Below are 20,392 nucleotides of genomic sequence, written 5' to 3' on the forward strand. Positions count from 1 at the left end.
CACACCACATTTTCTTCGATTGTCTAATAGTAAGATATTTTTCAAAATATACAAACCACTTGTTAAGTAGTTTTTATCAAGCTATCGCGTTTTTTAATTAATATTTGTTTACACTATTTGTGAATTAGCATTCTCGCCCAGGTCATCCAAGACTTTGGCATAGAAACAACGTTTATAACTAAACTCGACGGGCAAATCTGGAACTCATTTTATGACCATGTGCATGGCTAGAGTGTTTGAAAAGAATTCTTTCTTCCTTTGCATTTACAATCGAAGCCCCCGTTGTCAGTGTCTGATCACGGTCGAAGTACAAACGCACGCTATGCGTTCATGCATTATGTTATTATTATTATACATTTATATATCCTCGATACGCGTTTCTGTATAGGTATTATAGTGTATAATATGTGTTTAGGATATTGCAACACCAAAGCCGGAGGTTCCAGAGGCCGTCTGGTCTCCCACTCTAGGTGCCAGTCTGCAACTAAATACATCGACGATGCTCGCCAAAGCTTTATTAGAAAATATATATTTTATAGTATAATATATGTACAGCTGCTGGTTTATCAGTAGATCAACTATTATCTGGTTTCGGTCAGTACGTTAAGTGCGTTCAGTAAGTTTGCACGACACGACAGACGGTTTAATCAAAACTGACAAAACCTGGCGTGGATGAACAAGGGGAGGACTGAAGCCTCTCCTCAATGTACATAATATACATTTTATGCATCTTAAGTGTATAATTATGTTAATTTTTATTATAATATAATAAAATATTAGAAAATGTATTTTAAGGTTACTATGTAAACTTTAACTGCTTATGATATGTATTTGTAATTAATTTTCGACCTAAAACGTCCACTGGCATTAAATAGTTACACACATAATATTACCACAAATTTGATAAAACCAGATGGTGCACTCCTTCCAATGTAATTGCTGAACGAAACCATCCTTAACTCAGAGTAACCACTAATAAGAAAAAAAATTCTTTATGAGAAATATTTGTTTCAGAATCAAGCATCACTGAATTCATAGATTGTTATATCACCGGTACATTATAAAACATTTTTAATAACATATTACAGTAAAATGTTTTGTACAGTAATTTTATTTCTAGAATGTGGTCACGCTGTATTGAGGAGGGTTTCAGCTGTTATCAGAAAAACGACGGAGTTATAGAATAATAATGTGAAGAGATAAACTAACATTTACTAGCTTCTATGCGATAGTGAAGTAAACAGAAGGACCAAAACCAGTATGATGACACATAAAAAAAAGTCCTCATTGTTAAGCGATTGGTACTCTATATGATAAAATAAGTGTTTATCCCTAATCTTAAAATGTTATTTTTTTTTCAAGATACCGTTATCATTGATATATTATCACCACGATATATTGAACGGTATTTTTTTATTTCTTCTTGGACAGACTGACTTTAGTCCTACTGTTTGCGTCACGTTCGAACTACTATACCCACCCCACGTGACTAATTGCACCATCTTGTTTTATCTAATCAGTGATACTACACACGGTTTCGGGTCGATTTCAATAAATGTAAAGATCACCCGGTGGTCTATACGACACTCCGAACGGGACTAACGACCGTTATGGACCGTTCCGGTTGTTGTTTTATTTAAATTAATTTTCAAGATACTGTTTGAACAGCGGTGTCATTGTATTGACTCGGACGTTTGTCTTGCGAACCGGACCTACCGCGATAATGATGCGTTTTCATAATTTTAGCTTCACAAGACCGATCTTAATGTGTATGTGTGTGATTATAGGTATTGTACACAATGTCTAATAGTGTGCTCTGAAGTAACCAAAGCACAAGAGAGCATTCACGCCGGCAAAACCCTCGGCCATTCAGTGATCCGCTCCTCCCAACACCTTTTGTGCGCGTTAACGCATAAGTATTCCCTTGAACGTCTGTCGCGTTTGGGCGCGGACACGCGGAAGTCTGACTTTGACTAATTACATATTTATAAATTTATTTTTGTTTTTTGTCCACCGAACAATAGCCGCTCGACTCGAACACAAGTCATACTTGGCACAATGCGTTTCATAAATGAATCACAAACAACTACAATATGGTATTGCGGTAATGGTACTCTCTGTGGGCGGACCGGCGGACACGAACGTGCATTAATCGTCAGCCCTTAGGCACGACCGCGTATTGTCGATAAATCAACAAAGTATAAGAAAAACCTTAGGCCGACTCGGATCTAAAACAAATAGCAAAAAGGTCAATCTATAATTATACACGCCTCGGAGCGCAAACCAATCTGGTCGACAAGTAAAATACCGTACTATCGTAACAGCGTTTTTTGTTTTGTCGTTTCTGGTCAACCTGTATCGTTAAATAATCAAAGAACAAATTGGGGTCAAAGGTTATTTATTATTTCAAGTATTGTGTCACGGATTAGATAAAACCGTTTCTGAAACCCTCCCTATAATTTAGTGTGATCAAATTTTACAATAATGTGTTATCAAATCATTTTTATAACACATTGGTGATAACAATCGATAAATTCATTGATGCTCGGTTCTGAAACAATACTTTTTCATAGAGAATTTTTTTTTCTACTAGTGGTTACTCTGAGGAGTGTTTTTGATTTGTTGGCGAGACCAGGGATGATTGGGAATGTCATTTAATTTATACTTCAATGTCCAAATAATAATAATAATTGAAGGGCACATAACCGATCTGTTGTGTTTTATTTTTTTTTGTTTTGCATTGTCTCAGTACAATAGCTAATGACTTTGTCGTTTGCCATTTTTTCGGTGAAATTTGTAAATTATATGAAACATCACAAGTGTGAATAATTAAAACGTATAATAAATTATTTATACTTTACTTGTTTAACCAGTAATAATTAACAGTCGTTATAAACAAAAATAACTCAAGTCAATCAATTGGAATAGCTTTTGATCATTTGAATTTAGTACTTCATTCGGAAAATCTTTATTTTGAATTGTGTTGGATACACGTTTATTAAGAGTGATAACGGATGGTTGCGCGAATTTCAACTATACAAACTAACGTAGGTACACCAATATAATATTGTTTTGGAAAGACAGCAAAAAAAAAAAAAATTGCAATAATACTGACAGGTTCAAATTTTGACATTAGCAAAAATAGATTGCCAATCGCTATCGAACGTTATCCGTCGTCGACACAACACTAAACGACACATATTGCTGATTAAGTTCAACTATCAACACAGGCGTGGGCAGACTTTATGCAAAGGTAGTGCTGTTAAAAAAAAATAGCTGGTCCCAGACAGTGATCCATATATTATATTTATGAGCTTATGTTGCAAAATTATGTAAAATTACACGGGTGTAGCAGCCAACTGAAGCCCAAGTCCTAAATTAAGCAGCACAGTCTGCCCTACCCGTACCCACGCCCGTTTGTATCAACCTTACCTGTTCCGGTCTCTAAGCTTAGATTTGATACAAAGGTGTGATACCATACGGCAAATGCTAAACACGGTCCAAAATCTACAACGATAGTGTCGTTTGGATATTGCTGTTGTTTGCAATCCAAACGAATTCAGTCACAGATCAGATAAAACCAGATGGTGGCCTTCGTCGTTTACTGATAACTGAACCCGTATCTTAACCGTTGTAATTTTTATCAGTGTCCCAAGCCTGATACGGCTAATAAGCTCTTTCTTATCACTGAACGACCTGAGAGGCAGCCATTTTGTGTACCGATTTCATAGATAAGACGATGATAATACTGTGATATCACAGACTATTATCATAATATAGTCTCTGTGGTCATATATTTGATAAAATCATATTAGGTTAGGTGATGATAGTATCGAGTACAGTGTTGTACCTTTTGAAACGGTAATAAAAAATACAATAATATTTATGTAAAACGCACCGATCGTTTAGGAATCCGCGTGGAAGGTCTCGTGAGTATAAAAAAAAAAAGAGGCACCTGTTGTTGATCTCCATAAATGCATTCGACGGAGGTCGTTTTCGGATATCAGTCAAAGTCGCACTCCCACCGCCATGGCATCGGTTTGCAAAAAAAAAAAAAAATACTAATAATAATAATCGTGATCTCTATATTATTACTATTATAAGACGGTGTTACGTTGTTATTTTCTTAATCGGCCAACGAGAGTGCACGGTATTTATAGTAATATAAATACATTATATGTGTGTTATAACAACACTTGCGGCGGGTACCGTTATGATAGGACGGCGGGGGCAAGGTCGCCGACTCGTTTTGAAAGTGAATGAAAAAAAATTAATAATAAATCGGATATAAACCCATTATACGACCGTCGTCGTTGGAGCGGTGACTCGAAAACGAGTCGAGCGCACAAACAAATCTTACTTAAAAAAAGCCAAACACAAGCTGCTGTTTACGGTATTCGGCATGACTTAATTGGCGCGGCTTAGGCCCATTGTGATAATTTATTGACACCGCGTCGGTTTCGTCTTGGCGGATGACAATAAGTGTTTACCAGTTGTTTTCTTAGTATTCGTTCACAGCTCAATTGTATTGTCTGACAACACAATGAAAATATTTTCAAATACCTGTTGATTGGTTCAATTACGCACAGCAAACTATACACTGTAATTTCACCCTTTTTGTTTGGGTTTTGGAGTAAAAAACCAAGTTTGCTAACAGATTTCCATCAAAATCGTACATGCTATTGCCCCTCGTTCTTCCAGCCCACCTGTCTGTTAGGATATAGTCCACCTACAGTTGGGATAAATCCGGATTTCGCACAACGCTGCAGAGCTTGTTAGTATGTACCACCGATGATAGAAGAAAGAGATGACCTAAATTTGCTGGCCACAGCCTGTTGTGGGAATAGCGCAGTAGTCCAGTTGGCAGCATTGAGGATGTGAATGTAGAAGATTGTGATTGTATCATAAACGGCAGAGGGCTGTAGTAGCCTTAGAAGCTTTGGAAACCACGCAAGAGGTGACCTGGGATAAGAATGACCATTGTAACATTTATATATTGTGAAGTCCAAATGATTGTGGAGCGATGAAGATGATATTGGGCGTTTGTTCAAGGGAGTAAGCGGTGAAGGTAGATAGTGCATTCGTGACCGAGAGAGAGCAGTAAATTTGCACGAACTTATTATTAGAAGCAATTTAAATTCGAAGGACTCTGATATTCACAATTAAATGGGAGATGTGAGAATTAAAGTAATTGGCATTGGTGATGTACACTCGAGAGTAGAAGCAAATTCGAAAATCATTATTGGTCGAGGAAATGATTCATGTTTGACGTTAAATTTAGCATTTACAAGGTAAACACGGGACAGAATAGGTGTACAATATTGTAGTCGAGGTGCATATTATTTTAATTATAGAATAACGAAAGAGCAGCGACAGGAGGCAATAAGAGCTTTGATGCAACAATAATATAAATTCGAAGAGGTTACTTTGGGTTTTAAAAAATCTCGACTCTTCCATTAAAAACAGTTGCAACTTGGGATCACTTACTCTGGCATATAACTAACTCTACATTGGTTATATTTGAAAAATTACACTTGTTAATTTGGAAACTGCAAAATGCATGTGCTCTTCTCTTGTATGAGTCAGCTTTTCAATTTATCATTCACTGCTCTTCCTCGTTATGTCTCGTTCTATTATTTCTTCTGTCCAATCTTATCCTTCACAGCCAAGCACTGGCTATTGATATTTTAGTCAGAGATTAATGTAACAAGTCAACGTCACCACTCATAGGTACTCGTGGGTAGGTTAGATTGGATAACTCGGCACCGCTAAACACTATACCTACAATTCCTGGTCGATCGTTTCATCTTCTTTTGTGACGAGCTTGTAATTATGCGTTTAACAATATTATTTTTTGTTCAATACAACACTCCCTTCCCAGTGTTTCCGAAGACCGACGCCCTTGCTGTGACCTCCAAGCACCCGCGCCTGTAACTTATATAACCTAACCTTATCTAGACTTATTTGTTGTTTTTTTTTAACAAAAACCATATTTTATTAATGATTAATTTTTCGTGCCACTATTATTGGCAAACGAATTGGTTAAATCCGTTGGAATTTCGGCTGAACGCTGCAACAAGGCAAGAATCGTTCTGAGATAAACTAAGACAAGTTTTTTTGGCTCTGTATTGAATTGATAATTGAATAATTGTTCGTTTCTTATTTTTTTAATTTACGATCTGACAAATTTTAATGCATCAATAATTATGTTTAATAGTTTTACCTTGAAGTCGTGTATCAAACCCGTCGATATGACATTATTGTAATGATAATTATTAAAACGCAATTGACAGCTATCACACCTGTGCCGTGTGATAAACGACAAAAAAAACGGTTTTTTTCTAATGAATGATAGTAATTAACGCGTTACATATACTGTTATCGTGCGACCGCGGTCATCAGATTAGCGTTTAGGTAACACAATCCGTTTAGGTTAAATATTAATTTAAAAAAAAAAAATGAGCACGAAAAATTAAAACCAAAAGCCAACGTAGTAAAAAGTGGAAGCAACGGCTGTCCCAGTTTTGAATTCTAAGTGATAGAACAATTACAGTAGGACTTACATACTGGTGTACTTGTACTTAACTTTTGATCGTCCTAAATTTAGACTACACTAGTTTTTTTATTTGTTTTAAACCAGAAGTCGCAATAAGTGTACCTTGTGGTACAAGACATATTGTTGCCTATCAGCTGTTATAATATTAATATATTTGAAATGTATATATTCATCTGTATAGCTCATTAGGATTATACTATGCGGTGTCTGACAATCTATAAAACAAGTATTTATTTTTGTTTAAAGTGATCACACTGTCGCTCGACTTCTTAATTACTTTTCAGCTGAACACAGGGCATTATATGTTTTTACTTTATGACTGTAATATATTATTATAAACGTTATTAAAATTAATAAACATTATTAGAACGTCTAAAATCTAAAATCACAAATAATTCCATAAGTAAATCTTCGTTTTACTTACCAAACATTTCTAACAATTATACGTTATTATCACCTTCGAATATATTAACGTCTATAGAAAATGCAATGAACCATCAACGTGCCTCCATTAATATGTGCCTTTAAGCTAATTAATATACCCAAATCTTTAATGTAATCACATACACCTTTAAGTCCTAAATGTGTGTACTTGTTTGTTTTTCTCCCCTTTAATTATTTCCATCTCTTCTACACTTTTTCAATGTATTACTGTATCTATATTTAAATTTATAACTGTTTTTGTGCTTGTAAATTAGATTTATTTCGTTAATAAAAAAAGATTATTGATAACGGCTTATCAGTTATAATATTATCATACTATCATATGGAATTTTAATTTATCTTTATATCCTAATAGTTGATAAGGATAATGCCGTGCAAAGTATAATAAACGTATAAAAAAAAAATATTTATTTCAATTAAAAAGTGGCCACACTGTCGCTCGCCTTCTCGTTTACATATTTTTACTCTCGTTTGGTCTATATTGGTCAACCTTTGATCCTTCGAACGTCTTGGACCTCGTTTTCCGACCTAGGAGGAGCCGTTACAGAGAGAAAAATAAAAAAATACACATATCTTAGTAGAATAAAAGCCAAACTATATAAAATACACTGTCAAACTGAACCACAGCTGAATTTGCGATTCGACCGTGGACTACTATACTAGTATAATGTGCAAGTTAGGTACAAAAGCCTTTGTCGACACTCGTTCACGGTTCAATATGGCCTTTGGCCGTCTCGCACGAGATAAGAACTCAGTGTCGTAAGACGTCTCCGTCGAATAGTGTCACAACCGTACATGATCATAGAGACCTTCGCTGTATCCACTCACGGCCACACGTCTCGCCATATTTTGTTTCTTCCACAACCAAACAATGGCGACAAAGGTGTTGGGGAACGAAAAAAAGAACCGCCGTCGTTTAAAAAATAGGAAATTAAATATATTATTAACGTTGTATTTAAGGACTAAGTATAAGTTTCAAAAAAAAAAAGTTTCACACGATGAATGATTATGGTTTGGCTGAACAAAATACAAAAAAAAATTTAAAAAAAGTCAATTTAACAATTTTTACTATTTAACATAATATTTTGCATAAGGTAGGTGTATGTATACATATTATATTATATATAACATATTTGTAACGACAATATTTTATTAGCTTATTCATTATGAAACTATGACTGGCAATAAATAAGTATGTATGTATGTATTTTTTAGCCTTATCTCACTATATTTTATAATCAAAATTTTCATTCACGAATAATTAGCCGGATATTACAAACGTTCGGTTAAAATATACTTAAAGACACGTACGTAAAAAATATAAATATAATTTTTTAACAATAAAAAAAAAAAAAAATTATATTCTTAAAAGATAACAACCGAACTCTCTCTTTTTTTTTTTTTTTTTAAGTACATTTAAATAGGAAAACAACATTGGAGAACCGTTTTATGTATGTACAAACACTCGTCAGGTGGTGGTAGGGATGTGGAGAGGAGAAGGAGGACAGTGTCCCGCGGGACGTGCAGACACCGCCGGCCGAGGGGGGGGGAGAGAAGGGGAGGCGTACCCGTTTAATAACAACTGTTGGCCGTGACTAGAAGGTTTTTGGCGGCGGCGGCGGCGGACAGCCGGGACGTCAGTCCACCGTGATGACGGACGACGCCTGCGTGGTGGCGCTGCCGTTGCTGGAGAACGAGCTGCGGGCCGTCTCGGTGTCGGTGGGCAGCTGGGCGGCGTCGGGCACGGTCAGCGTGGGCACGAGGAACGCGGAGGACGCGGCCGACGGCCGTCCGAACCACCGGCCGAACACGTGCAGCGGCGGCCCATTGCCGGACAGCCGGTCGGCTGGCTTGACGGGCGTCACGGCCGCGGCCACGGTGGCGTTGCGCACGTTGTCGTAGAAGCTGCTGCACCGCTTTCGCCGGCAGAATATCCGGCACAGTTCCCGGTGCACGCGCCTGTTCCGGTGGGCGAACAGTATGGGCGTGATGACGGCGTGCGCGGACAACGAGAGCAGCGCGGCCAGTGGTTCCGGCGACGGCACGTACCCCGTGCCGGCCAGCGGCGGCCACTGCGACAGCTTGTACGCCGCGTACGGCGTCCAGCACGCGGCCGCCGTAACGATGACCAGCACGGAGATCTTGGCGGCACGCGACTCTTCCCGGTACCGGAACATGCTGGCGTTCGATATCCTGTATCTGTAAACAAACGAAACAACACACCGTTAATTTTGTTACAAAATTGGCCTTTAGTCCCCATTGAGAACATGTTAAACTATATAATAACTACAACAAATTGTTGAAATCGGTTCGATAGACATTTCAGAAAGTGACTTCGCTTTTAGACTGTATTTGTAAAAAAAAAATTGATACTTTCCGTTAAGTACATAAACCTGATCTGCCTATAACGGCAACCCAACATGACCTAACCTAACCGACACTCTATTTCCTTCAAGTAATTCCGCAAAATACTCTCCTCGAATACATGGAATGGCCACACTCCTAACCTAACAACACAGGTTTAACGTATTACCGGTTTAACAATGCATAGTTGACCTAACTAACCAACCCAACCTACCTACATCTGATTCTCCCCCCAAAAAATACTTAAATATGTCTAAATTGTTTTTGATCAATATAATATACAAAGCTGTGACTTTGCCTGACTTCTGCAAGGTCAATCTCTTAATCTCGAAATCGAACCTAATAACGATTTATTAATTACAAATATAAACAAAATTCACAAGTTCACAAAACTTTGGACAACGTACAAACTTTACAGCGCGTGTATAGTATTATTATTATCTAATCTAATCTAATATTTAAAATTATGCCTGGCTTCCCGTTTATTCGAAACCGGTATTTTACGGTGTATTAAAATGAAATAATTGTAATTAAAATAATAAATATTAACTGATTACCCAATGGCGTCAATTATAAACCACACACGCACAATATTTATTATAGCGGTGTTGCCGGCAGTTATTTTATGATAATATTATCAACAAAATGTTGTGTGTGTGACGGAGGTTAATAAATTTATATATTTTGCTTATAATACAATATTATAATTATAAACAGCCACGTTAGATTTATAATACGGAACAGTAGTAAAAAATAAATAAACACGAGTAATATTCGTAAATCGTACCTGTACTTGTTATGCGAGTAAATTTTTAATGTAAACTAAAAAAATTAATGGCGTCAAAGTATGGCTTTTTTTTAATAGCTAAATAGCGGTAATCCTTGATGGAAAATTTATTTCAACAAACAAGCGGCTCTATGTAAAAACCGTATCCAAACACCTGTTTACAGTTGTTGTTTATTATTATTATGATATTAACTAGACTGAGCCGACAGGTAGCAAAGTACACGCTGATTTACGATTAAATCGTACGAGTAGAAAACCTAAGCCGGGAAATCCGAAAATAGTGAAAGGGTTGTGCAAAATCCACAGAAGAGTACATTTGTTGCACGTCCATTATGATCGAAAAACATATTGTTATAATATTATAATCGAGCTTATGCTAATGAGATCAATTAAAAACCGATAGTCGCTTTCCCTGGGTAGGTGTTTGTTTTCTTCTTCTTCTACTACTACCGACGGTGATAATTATTATTATCGTCATTGTCCTCTAATTCGCTTTCTACGGTTGCCGCACGCATCCATAATGTATCGATGAGCGATGACCGGGGTAGCGTTTCGCCAACGTTGTTGTCAGATTAACTACCAAAATGCAGGCTCTAAATGGGACGCGTTTGTCTAAAAATGGGTAACTTCGCCTAACTTTTTGAGGAATAACATATAACAGCGCGACCTAGTGGACAACTCCATAAGTTCTTGTGGTATAACATTAGTGATCTAATATGGGAATTTATTCAATAACCCGCTACAGCTGTAAAACGAATGGTTTATCTATAAAACAAATTCTACAATAAGCAATTTCTAAAATTACAAATAAGTAAATTTTACGACATTTTTTAACGCTTCAATCTTATAGGAAAAATAACATGCGTTATTCTTTTCACTGGAGCGTCGAGTATGCTGCGCAAGTTGCAAAGACCCGTTACAAAATAACAAGAACGTTGTAACTTTTGTAACTGTTGAGTTACTCGCGACACTAATAAGGCGCAACGAGTGTCAGTTTTCAAGTAACTCCTCAATGCGCGATTCTCGCCGAGAAATTTTTAAGTAGCTTAGGTTAGGTTAAGTTTGGGATAAATTAGGTCTATCACAACATAACTGATTGTCTAGTTTAGGTTTGCCAGTAAATAAAAATGTAATTTACCTTAAATGGTTTACAATGGAACTGGACGTGCTCTTGAGACTAGCCCTGGTGGACGAATGCTGGAACGGGGGTGGCTTAGGGGTGTCCGGTTCTTGTGCCGGTTGGGTCTCCTCCACAGTTTCGTCGTCTTCTTCTTGTATCGTAGGAACTATGTTATACTCGTTGTTGTTGTTGTTGTTGTTGTTGGGCTGAAGCGGTTGTTGCTGCTGCTGGTGCTGCTGCAGCTGATCGGGCACCGATCCGTTTCTCCTGGCCCGTTCGCTGTTCCGGTGCGCGGCCGTACATATTTTCACGTACACCCAGCACACGGACACGAACGGCACCACGTACAGCAGCGCCACGTAGGCCACCGGAAACGAGTACCGGTAGGCGTCCGGCGCCACCGACAGTTCCCGGACGGCGGACAGCGCGCCGGCCACGGCCGACAGACACCACGTCAGCGCCACGGCCACGGCGCAACTGGCCGCGTTCACAGTCACGTGGTATCGCAACGGGTCGGTAACGGCGTAGTACTGATCGACGGCCACGGCCATCACGGACAGCACGGACTGCGCGTACACGGCGCCCGTCAGGCCGTTCCACACGGACGCCGGCAGCGTAGGCGCCCAGCTAAACGCGCTGCCGTCCCATAACGTCAACGGCACGAGGATCCAGCTGCTGGCCAAATTGGTAACCAGTAAGTTCATCACAAATCTGTGGACAATGCAAAACGTGAACATAATTAATACAGTAGGTACAATAACCGGTAAGCGGTAAGCGTGGAGTAAAAATATACAACCGAGTAATCGAAAAGGCCAACGACAGTGTGACCACTTTATACAAAATAAATACATTTTTTTTAACTGGTTAAACACTGCACAGTAGCAATCCTTATCAAACGTATCATATCGATAGACACATTCCACATGACAGTATAATAATGTGATAAGCAGCAAGTTTACAAATATGTACCAGACAAGTGTAATTTTGTCATTCTGGTCACACTGCAGCTCGCCCTTTTCGCTTTGTTTAAAATATTTAATAATTACGACCCCTTGGCGGTAAGCTATACTGTTCTAAAACCACCTGTCCAATTCCACAGAAAATTGGGATAAAATAAAAGGCCATAAGAGCTTTTAGTCATTTTTGTTTTAAGTAATGTATTCTAATCGCACCAACGTTTATAAAGATTACACAAATGTTTTAATTTGAAGATTTCGGTAAGTACCATCGCCTTGACTGATGAAATATTACATAAAACATAACGATAAAAGATATGGTTTTAAAATTCAATAGAAGACCTTACAAACGCGATAATTGTAGCGATTATAGGCGAGCTCATAATCGGAAACTTTGTTCTAATAAGTTAAATTAAATTGCCTGGTGTGTATACACGATAACCGTTATCGGTCACATATAAATCGTTAAGCGTTCCACAAGCAGCGTACGACAAGGAATAATTGAGAACAATTATTATTAAACAAATACAACAGCTGTCAGCTTACAGGCTTCTTCCGCAATAGTTGATCCTTGAGTGCAATTTAAGAATTTTTAAACGGTATTGTTGAAAATAATATAAACTGCACTATCAGACCAAACCGAGGACCAGACAGTTCGGAGTCTAACTCCAAAACGAACAATACTATTATATTATGTATTTTTTTTATCGTTGCAATGACACGGTTTCCCGATTTTATTACCGTAGCGAATGCCAAAAAACCATATCAAAATAAACATTGTATGCAATCCTAACCCAGTAGACCGCAATACTACCACAGATTAAATAAAACCAGATAGTGCGCTATAAAAATAAAATCGAAAAATCTAAACAAACTTCTCATGTCAGTGTGGCCAAATAATGAAAAAAATAATCCTCCTGTTGTACGGTCAACGAAATATTCTAATCTAACGTGCTGACTAAGACACGGTTCTTCTACCGCAATCAATTACAAGTCATCTGTATCCGATAACAGTTCTAATGTGCAAAAGACTTAACGCGAAGTCGGCCAAAGTGATAAATGGGATTTATTATATTATTCTCTGGCGACCAATCATCGCCAGTACTCAGAATGTAATTATTGATGCAGCTAGGTGTCCAAGTGTAGTGCAATATAAAAGGAAATTGCCTAGAGACCCAATAGTGTATATATTGTAAATTGGACGACCATAAATGTATAACAGTATATACACATATAGAATCATATACCGGAAGTTTATATTATCTTACTTTCCCCGGACCCATATCCCGGCCAATCCTTAACTAACCTATTGTGTATATGAAAAAAAATTAAAAAAAAAAAAAAAACTACACTACAAAGCCGACGAATTAAATTCGCAGATGTTAAACACATGCACAGTACGATTTAGCACGGCCGTTGAGTAATAAGACTAAAAATACTATCATACAAAATGAACTATCTAAAATATCGGATTTGGACACCGGCCAAATGGATACGGCCCAGAAGACGTCTTGTGCAGTAACTAGTAGGTTGATCAATTTTTTTTTTGCACAAAATTTATTTAACGGTTTAACGTTTGACGAGTTTATAACCGTATCGTATCTAAATATACAATCGCTAAACGAGCAATTATTATGTTACAGTCGATACACTAAATCCCAATACAACAGCTGTCATTCGATACCCGTTCTTTTAAGTTTAAGGAAATCCAATAAGTTTTCTGGAAAATTCGTCCGGAAATCGACGGTCGACCACGGTGTGACGGTGTTCGGTCGCGCCAAAAAAATATAAATATTAAATAAAAAACAAAAACCAACGCATCCGCCTCGAGAACGAGCATGACAAATGTGATAACCAGGAAACGATATTGCCGATTAATCAACGGTGCGCGTTTAGTATTCACTATGAGTTATTGCCGCGTTGAACAGGTGTAGGAGATAAAAAAAAATAGAAAAAATGTAATAAAAATCTTGATGAAAATAAAAAAATTATAAAGACCATCGAAAATGTTTTTGGACTTACAATTAGACGATGACCAAAAGCCAAAGTTAACGTTTTTATCAGTCAATGACTTAGAAAAAATTAGAATTATTTTTATTTTTTGTATACTTTCATAGTTACTAGTTAAAATAAAAAACTTAAGTTCTTACGGTTTTAACTAATAACTATAAAAGTATAAAAACAATATATAAATAATTAAAAAAGTTAATATTATAAAATAGTTAACTAATCATCAGGTAAATGGTTGGTAATAAAACAGAACCGGGCAATTACAAAATGATTTAAATCTAGTTACAAAATTACCGATTTCTTTTTTTTTTATTTAACTCGTTATAAATTTTTAGTTACTGTTTATCGAAACTACTTATTAAAACGATTTCTTCGAAACAAAAGGAAATACTTTTGTCAAAATACTACAAGCATTGTCTAAAAGACTATGATTTTTCCTTAAGAAAAACTGTATCGTAGTTCAAGAAAGTAAGTATAATAACTCGACGAGTTTCCGAAATTGAGTAACTCACCCGAGCTTATGTAGTGTAAGCTTTGAACGTGGAAATACTTTGAGTACGGAAATCCTATCATAAGAAGCTCTTTGTCCCGAAAAATAAAAAGCATATAAAAATTGATCATTTTAAGCGTTTTTCGTGGAAGTGGACTAGAAAATGTAAGACACCGTGGCCGTGGATAGGATTTCTTCGTCTCGCCGAGTTAAAATTAAACGTTCCATAAAGTCATCATCTCCGTGTTTTATATTATATTATAATAAACACGCAGATACATATGCATGTGCCTGGCTTCCGCCGGAGGACTCGCATAAATTATCAACACTTACACTTGGCACGGTGACCGCCTTAAAAAGAAACGGTACGTTTCGTAATCGGTTTCCGCTGAATAAATTTTACACGATTTGCTGGCAATTCTTCAACGTTTTCCTTTCGTTTGCGATTGGCTCTATTGTGTGGTATTATACACACAAAAAAACAATTATCACCATTGACCGCTATTATTGGAAGCGGATATACTCTTTGTAACGAAAGCGCATTGACAGTTTCAAAAGACGGCGACCAAATTCGGTCGCCGTCTTTTGAAAGCAAATTCGCTTTCAAACTCGATTTAAAACAAAAGAAAACATTTTTTTTACCGTCAATTCATTACCAGTCAGTTTCGGCGAACAAGTCAACAGCGCAAGAGAGAGCCCTAACAAGCTTCCCCCCATTAACCAACCCGCCCACGTGGTCACACTTGCAAATTACCATAAAAATAAAGTGTTCTACAATTCAATTAAATTGAATCATTAATTGATTGCATAAGCCGCGTTACAAACTTGATGTATTATTATTAGACTTACCTGTTGGATAGGGTGCGAAGACCGGGACGTCGGTAGAACACTAGCAGTAGCAGCGAGTTGCTCGATGTGGACACGATCAAAACGAGCGTCGAGAAGACTTTCAACAGGCCGACTAGCGTTAGGGCCATTCGGCTGCTGAGATCCTTCTGCAAAAAAACAACAACACACTGATAATTATGAATTGTGCGTGCATTTGGCACTTGCCTACTGGGAAACCACATCATAATACTATTTTAATATACATTATACATATATATATATGTTATATATTATTGTGTGATCGGCGGGGAGAGGGGCAAAACGACATTAACACTAAACTGCAGAGTTATCAACAGTTTCGGGCTATTATGTGTACTTAAAAGTGATATATATATGCGCACGTTACTCTCGAGAACAGTTACACACACACACACTTGAGTACAGGGTGATCAAAATTGAAACAAAACACGCTTCACTTCAATATTGTTTTTAGTCGAATAAGTTTCCAGTTTGTTACTTATCGCTGCGCAGAGGGTAGATTTTTCAAAAGTCAAACCAAAATAATGATGATAAAAAACAACGTTTTGTGCGTTACTTCCTTCAACGGGTAAGCACAAAAATAAACATGTGTACAGCCATGTCGATGCGTTAAAAGTTACCCTCTAAAGCTACGCTTTCGGCTATGATGGTATTTTAAAACTGACCATTAGAAACAGTAATTAAACCTGCCGTTTAGCTATAATAATAATAATAATAATAATAATAATAATAATAATATTTTTCCTAAAAAAATTACTATACAATAAAACGTCGATCGCTCTGTACATATACTACATACACTCAGAGCAAATAATATATGCACACCGAATCAAATGATAAGTCTTCGATCCACCACTGCCGTCGCGCCGCCTCGTACTTTGAGGTTAGATAAACAGACGTTTAAAAAAGATAATATAATAGTATATTTCATGTGCAAATATCATCACAACGTTATTATTGAAATTAAGACACACACACACGTTGCTGTATTATCGGTAATTATTATTATGATGATTTTTAGCTTACGAAAGTCGTTGGAATTTTTCCTAATCTTTTTTTAAAAACTTGACATCAAGATATTATCAAGGAGTCAAAAAAAAAAAAGAAACTATTAATTTTCAAAGTTATCCGACAATTACCGACAACCGCGGTTTTTTTTTTTTTAATGTTTTTCTTAGCTTTTTTTCGATGTCGTTAAATTGAATTAGCGAGCACGCCCGTCGAGAACGTGAACACAAAATATAATATAGGCCATTCCTTAAATGGTTTCTTCGATGAATTGCAATATAATATAATATAATATACTCGAACGTCCTCGGCCACAGTTTATTGCTCATATTACTTAATTACATTTAATCTATAAAGTCTTTCTCTCCCTTTCTACGGTTTATTTTTTAGGAATTTTCTACTACCAAATAATATGATTTATTAACGACATTCAATTCGTTACGGATTAAGCCGTTTGGCAATAATTATTAACTGAAAATGATTAATAACCGACCCCGGCAATATCGAAACAATTTATAAACCTAATTCGTTATCGCTCGGGTTAAAAATTAAATTGATCAACTCCGAAATATAGTATAAAATATAACAAGTAACGCGCTTTAAGTTGTGATTTATTAATTTTTTTGACTTAAAACATTTTAATTTATTCAGGTCTTTAAATATGATCGATTTTTGCAGAGTCCAGAGTTGTAACTAGTAACAAAGTTACAAGCTAGTTATAAAGTTACAAGTTAGTTACAAAAGACGGCAGTTACTTAACGAGTTATCGAAATGATAATAACTCACTCAAGTTTTTACATTCACACACACACACACTACTAATTATTATTTAGGAGAAGTCGAGTGACCAACAGTTTCTCACGTTGATTATTAACTAATTATTGACACTCGTTTGAGTCCCGATCGAAAACAATTTGTTTTTGTTTATCTTGAGAGAAATGCAAAAAAAAAAATGTGTTTCTTATGACTTGTAAAATGATGGGCGACAGAGAAAAAACATAGATGATATTATATAATTGAAAACCGCACACTTAAGAAAACAGTAGCAATCGAAAAATACAATTATTTTCTCACGTGTCCTTTGCAACTCACGTGACAGCATTTAAATTTATAGCTGATAAACAACAATAGTGTTGCGTTTGTTTGGGTTTATTCCACAATGTATTTGTCGTAAATATGTATAGGTATTAGCTGTTAATTACAATAATATGGCAAGAATGTGACAAACATGTGATCGAATCAACAACGTTCTTATAAAACACTTTTAATCTGTTACACGATTACACACGTTATAGTAGTATTAAGTATAGGCACAAATATACGGTAAGAATGTATGTATGAATAAGGTGAAAAATATGCATATTTTAATGTACACAATATTAAAATAATCGACGTCGTGACCGATAATGAAAAACCATAGTCAGTTTAATGAATAATTACGTTTAATCCACGGTGAAGGATTTTCCGCCATAAAGCCCATCACGTTCTTCGTGGATGTCATATGTGGACGGGGGTACCTACAGCGTAAAACCGAGAAACACATTCTCTATCATCTTGGAAATTATATAGACTATAACATTAGTTAGCACGAGTGTGCCGGTGTGAAACGTCCATAAATTAACTGTGAACTTGGTAGTTAGCTGTGAGTTTTCATCACTGTGCCACGCACGTTTCTTAACGATCAAAATATTTACACGCCCATTACTGTAATAATGTAATATAATATACATACTGCGTGGTAGGCGAAAAATTTAAAAATTACAACCCATCGTGTAAAGCATGTATTATAGTAGTAAAAAAAAACCTTAACGACCGCCTTGACGATGGTTATCTTCGTCTTAGAAAAAAAAAATTACCAAACGCCAACGATGCAAATATTATTTTTGTAGTTTTACGTTTTTTTTTTATGAAGGTAATGTGTATATAAATTCAAGTTTAAGAAACTCGAAGAAACTAAGTAATTACTTAATTGGGTTTTTTTTTTGATAACATAAAAATGTCAACTCGTTGAATTACAAAATTTTTAATTGGGAAAACTTAACGGGAAAGTTGCAATACGTCTGACTTTTGCAACTCTGCAACGAGTTATTGCCATGCCAAACGAATATAATACCTATTTATATGTATATTTTTTTGTTCCCTTCAAAGTATTTAAACGTTATGTTTTTTCTATCTATTTTGTACACGGAAGACGTTTTTTTTCTTGTTAATTGCCTTCATTATAAATATAATATATGGCAACAAAAAAATAAAATGGACCGAATTTTCACTAATTATTTAAAGTGCAGCGCTAACAATTGATTAGATAAGCTCGTGGCACATAAGTATTTTGGTTGAACCGATACACAATAATATGTAACATGTTATCAGTGTATTGACTTGGAAAAAAATCTGATTACATTTAATCGAAAGACATTGCCATTATGCCCCACTTTTAAGAATTCAGAGTCAACGATGCGGTTATCAAACGATGCGGTGAACATACTATTATATTAATATTATATTGTACATGATTATTGTTAGTATAATCGATGTGCTTAAATTAATTTTCTACCATCGTCGAACTTGCAAGAAACACTGTATCATTTGGAACACCATTACAACAACCGAGAAACCATTAAAATACCTAACGAACAATTTTAATGTGCACGTTTGTTTGTGCTATGTAATCGGCGGATCTTATCGATGGTGGTGCACAAAATTTAATATAATATAATATATTACATGTATAATAATATATTACATATGTTGTTAACTGGGATACCATTTGGTCGGGACTTAACCTCTGGGCGCAATGCGATTTCGCACGTACCAAGACGTTATATCGTTATTTTGTCTTCTTGTCTCGTCTTGTCTCACTATTAATATATGCGAGGTCGTTGAGAAGCAAAATTAAAAGCCGTCAGAGACCGTCTTGGCGACGATGACGTTCTTGGTAATACAACACGAGTCTTGTTAAAAATTGCACAAATGATGGATTTTTTTTTTTTTTGACGCTTTTTTGTGAATTTTCTTTTTTCTTTTTTTTTTTTATTAAAATTTAATGAAACCCGCTTGGGAAAATAAACAAACCACACTTTTGAAGCCAACCAACACGCGAAGTCGGACAAGTGTCTGTAGAAAAAAGTAAATAAAAAAGAAAGAAGACGCTACTTTTCTTTTGACCCACACATTTAATGTAACAATTATATACATTTTCGTAACGTTTGGTAGTTTTGAAATAAGTAATCTTAAATTAACATTTTTAATAGTGCCGATGACGGCTGTCTTAACATTTCAGTTTCATTTTAATTGCAAACGGTTCCCAAGACTACGCCGAAAACAAGTTTTGAACGATCATCTAATGAAATTAAATAAATTGATTTTAATTGTATGGAAAAACTACAAAACAATACCCGTCAACATCATAAAACACACAAATAATAATAATATTAATACCGTTCAACGTCATTCGAACATCGAAAAACATTAGTTTATTTATTTAAATTTAATAAAAAATCAGCGTATAACTTATGACCGACAACCTTGTGGCTATTAATAAATTCAGCGTACAACTTATTATTATTAATAGGCCCACCAGCGCCTACCAACCGGTTATCCATTTTTAAGTCACATCTTTCACGTCCATTTCTGATCAATCCGTTTAATTTTTATAAATAAACATGTAGGTATGTACAACCTGAAAACGCACATCTTTTCACTGACACACACCCACAAGATCACCAGCAACAAACTTAAAAGAAGTATGTGAGAAAACTTGTGTCTTATTAATATTCAAATTTCGGTGTCA

The 20,392-nt window shown here is 36.1% G+C and overlaps 1 protein-coding gene across 2 annotated transcripts in view; it reads right to left on the reverse strand.

The window, feature by feature from the left end:
• Window positions 1-8,611: 8,611 nt before the first annotated feature.
• LOC126838048 (beta-3 adrenergic receptor) overlaps window positions 8,612-20,392 on the reverse strand; it is a 28,973-nt gene continuing 17,192 nt past the window's right edge. For both annotated transcript variants that reach the window (XM_050572154.1, XM_050572145.1), the window contains exons 2-4: window positions 15,577-15,722; window positions 11,290-11,982; window positions 8,612-9,199 (exon numbers count right to left, since the gene is read on the reverse strand). In XM_050572154.1, coding sequence (XP_050428111.1) covers window positions 8,638-9,199; window positions 11,290-11,982; window positions 15,577-15,704 — 1,383 coding nt within the window. In that variant the 5' untranslated portion in view covers window positions 15,705-15,722 and the 3' untranslated portion in view covers window positions 8,612-8,637. The remainder of the gene's footprint in view (window positions 9,200-11,289; window positions 11,983-15,576; window positions 15,723-20,392) is intronic.

This window comes from Adelges cooleyi, unplaced genomic scaffold (assembly GCF_023614345.1).
Source record: "Adelges cooleyi isolate 19-005CV unplaced genomic scaffold, UGA_ACOO_1.1 ACOO_flye_CR_arks_rails_tigmint_CR_PRNA_108, whole genome shotgun sequence".
Taxonomy (NCBI): domain Eukaryota; kingdom Metazoa; phylum Arthropoda; class Insecta; order Hemiptera; family Adelgidae; genus Adelges; species Adelges cooleyi.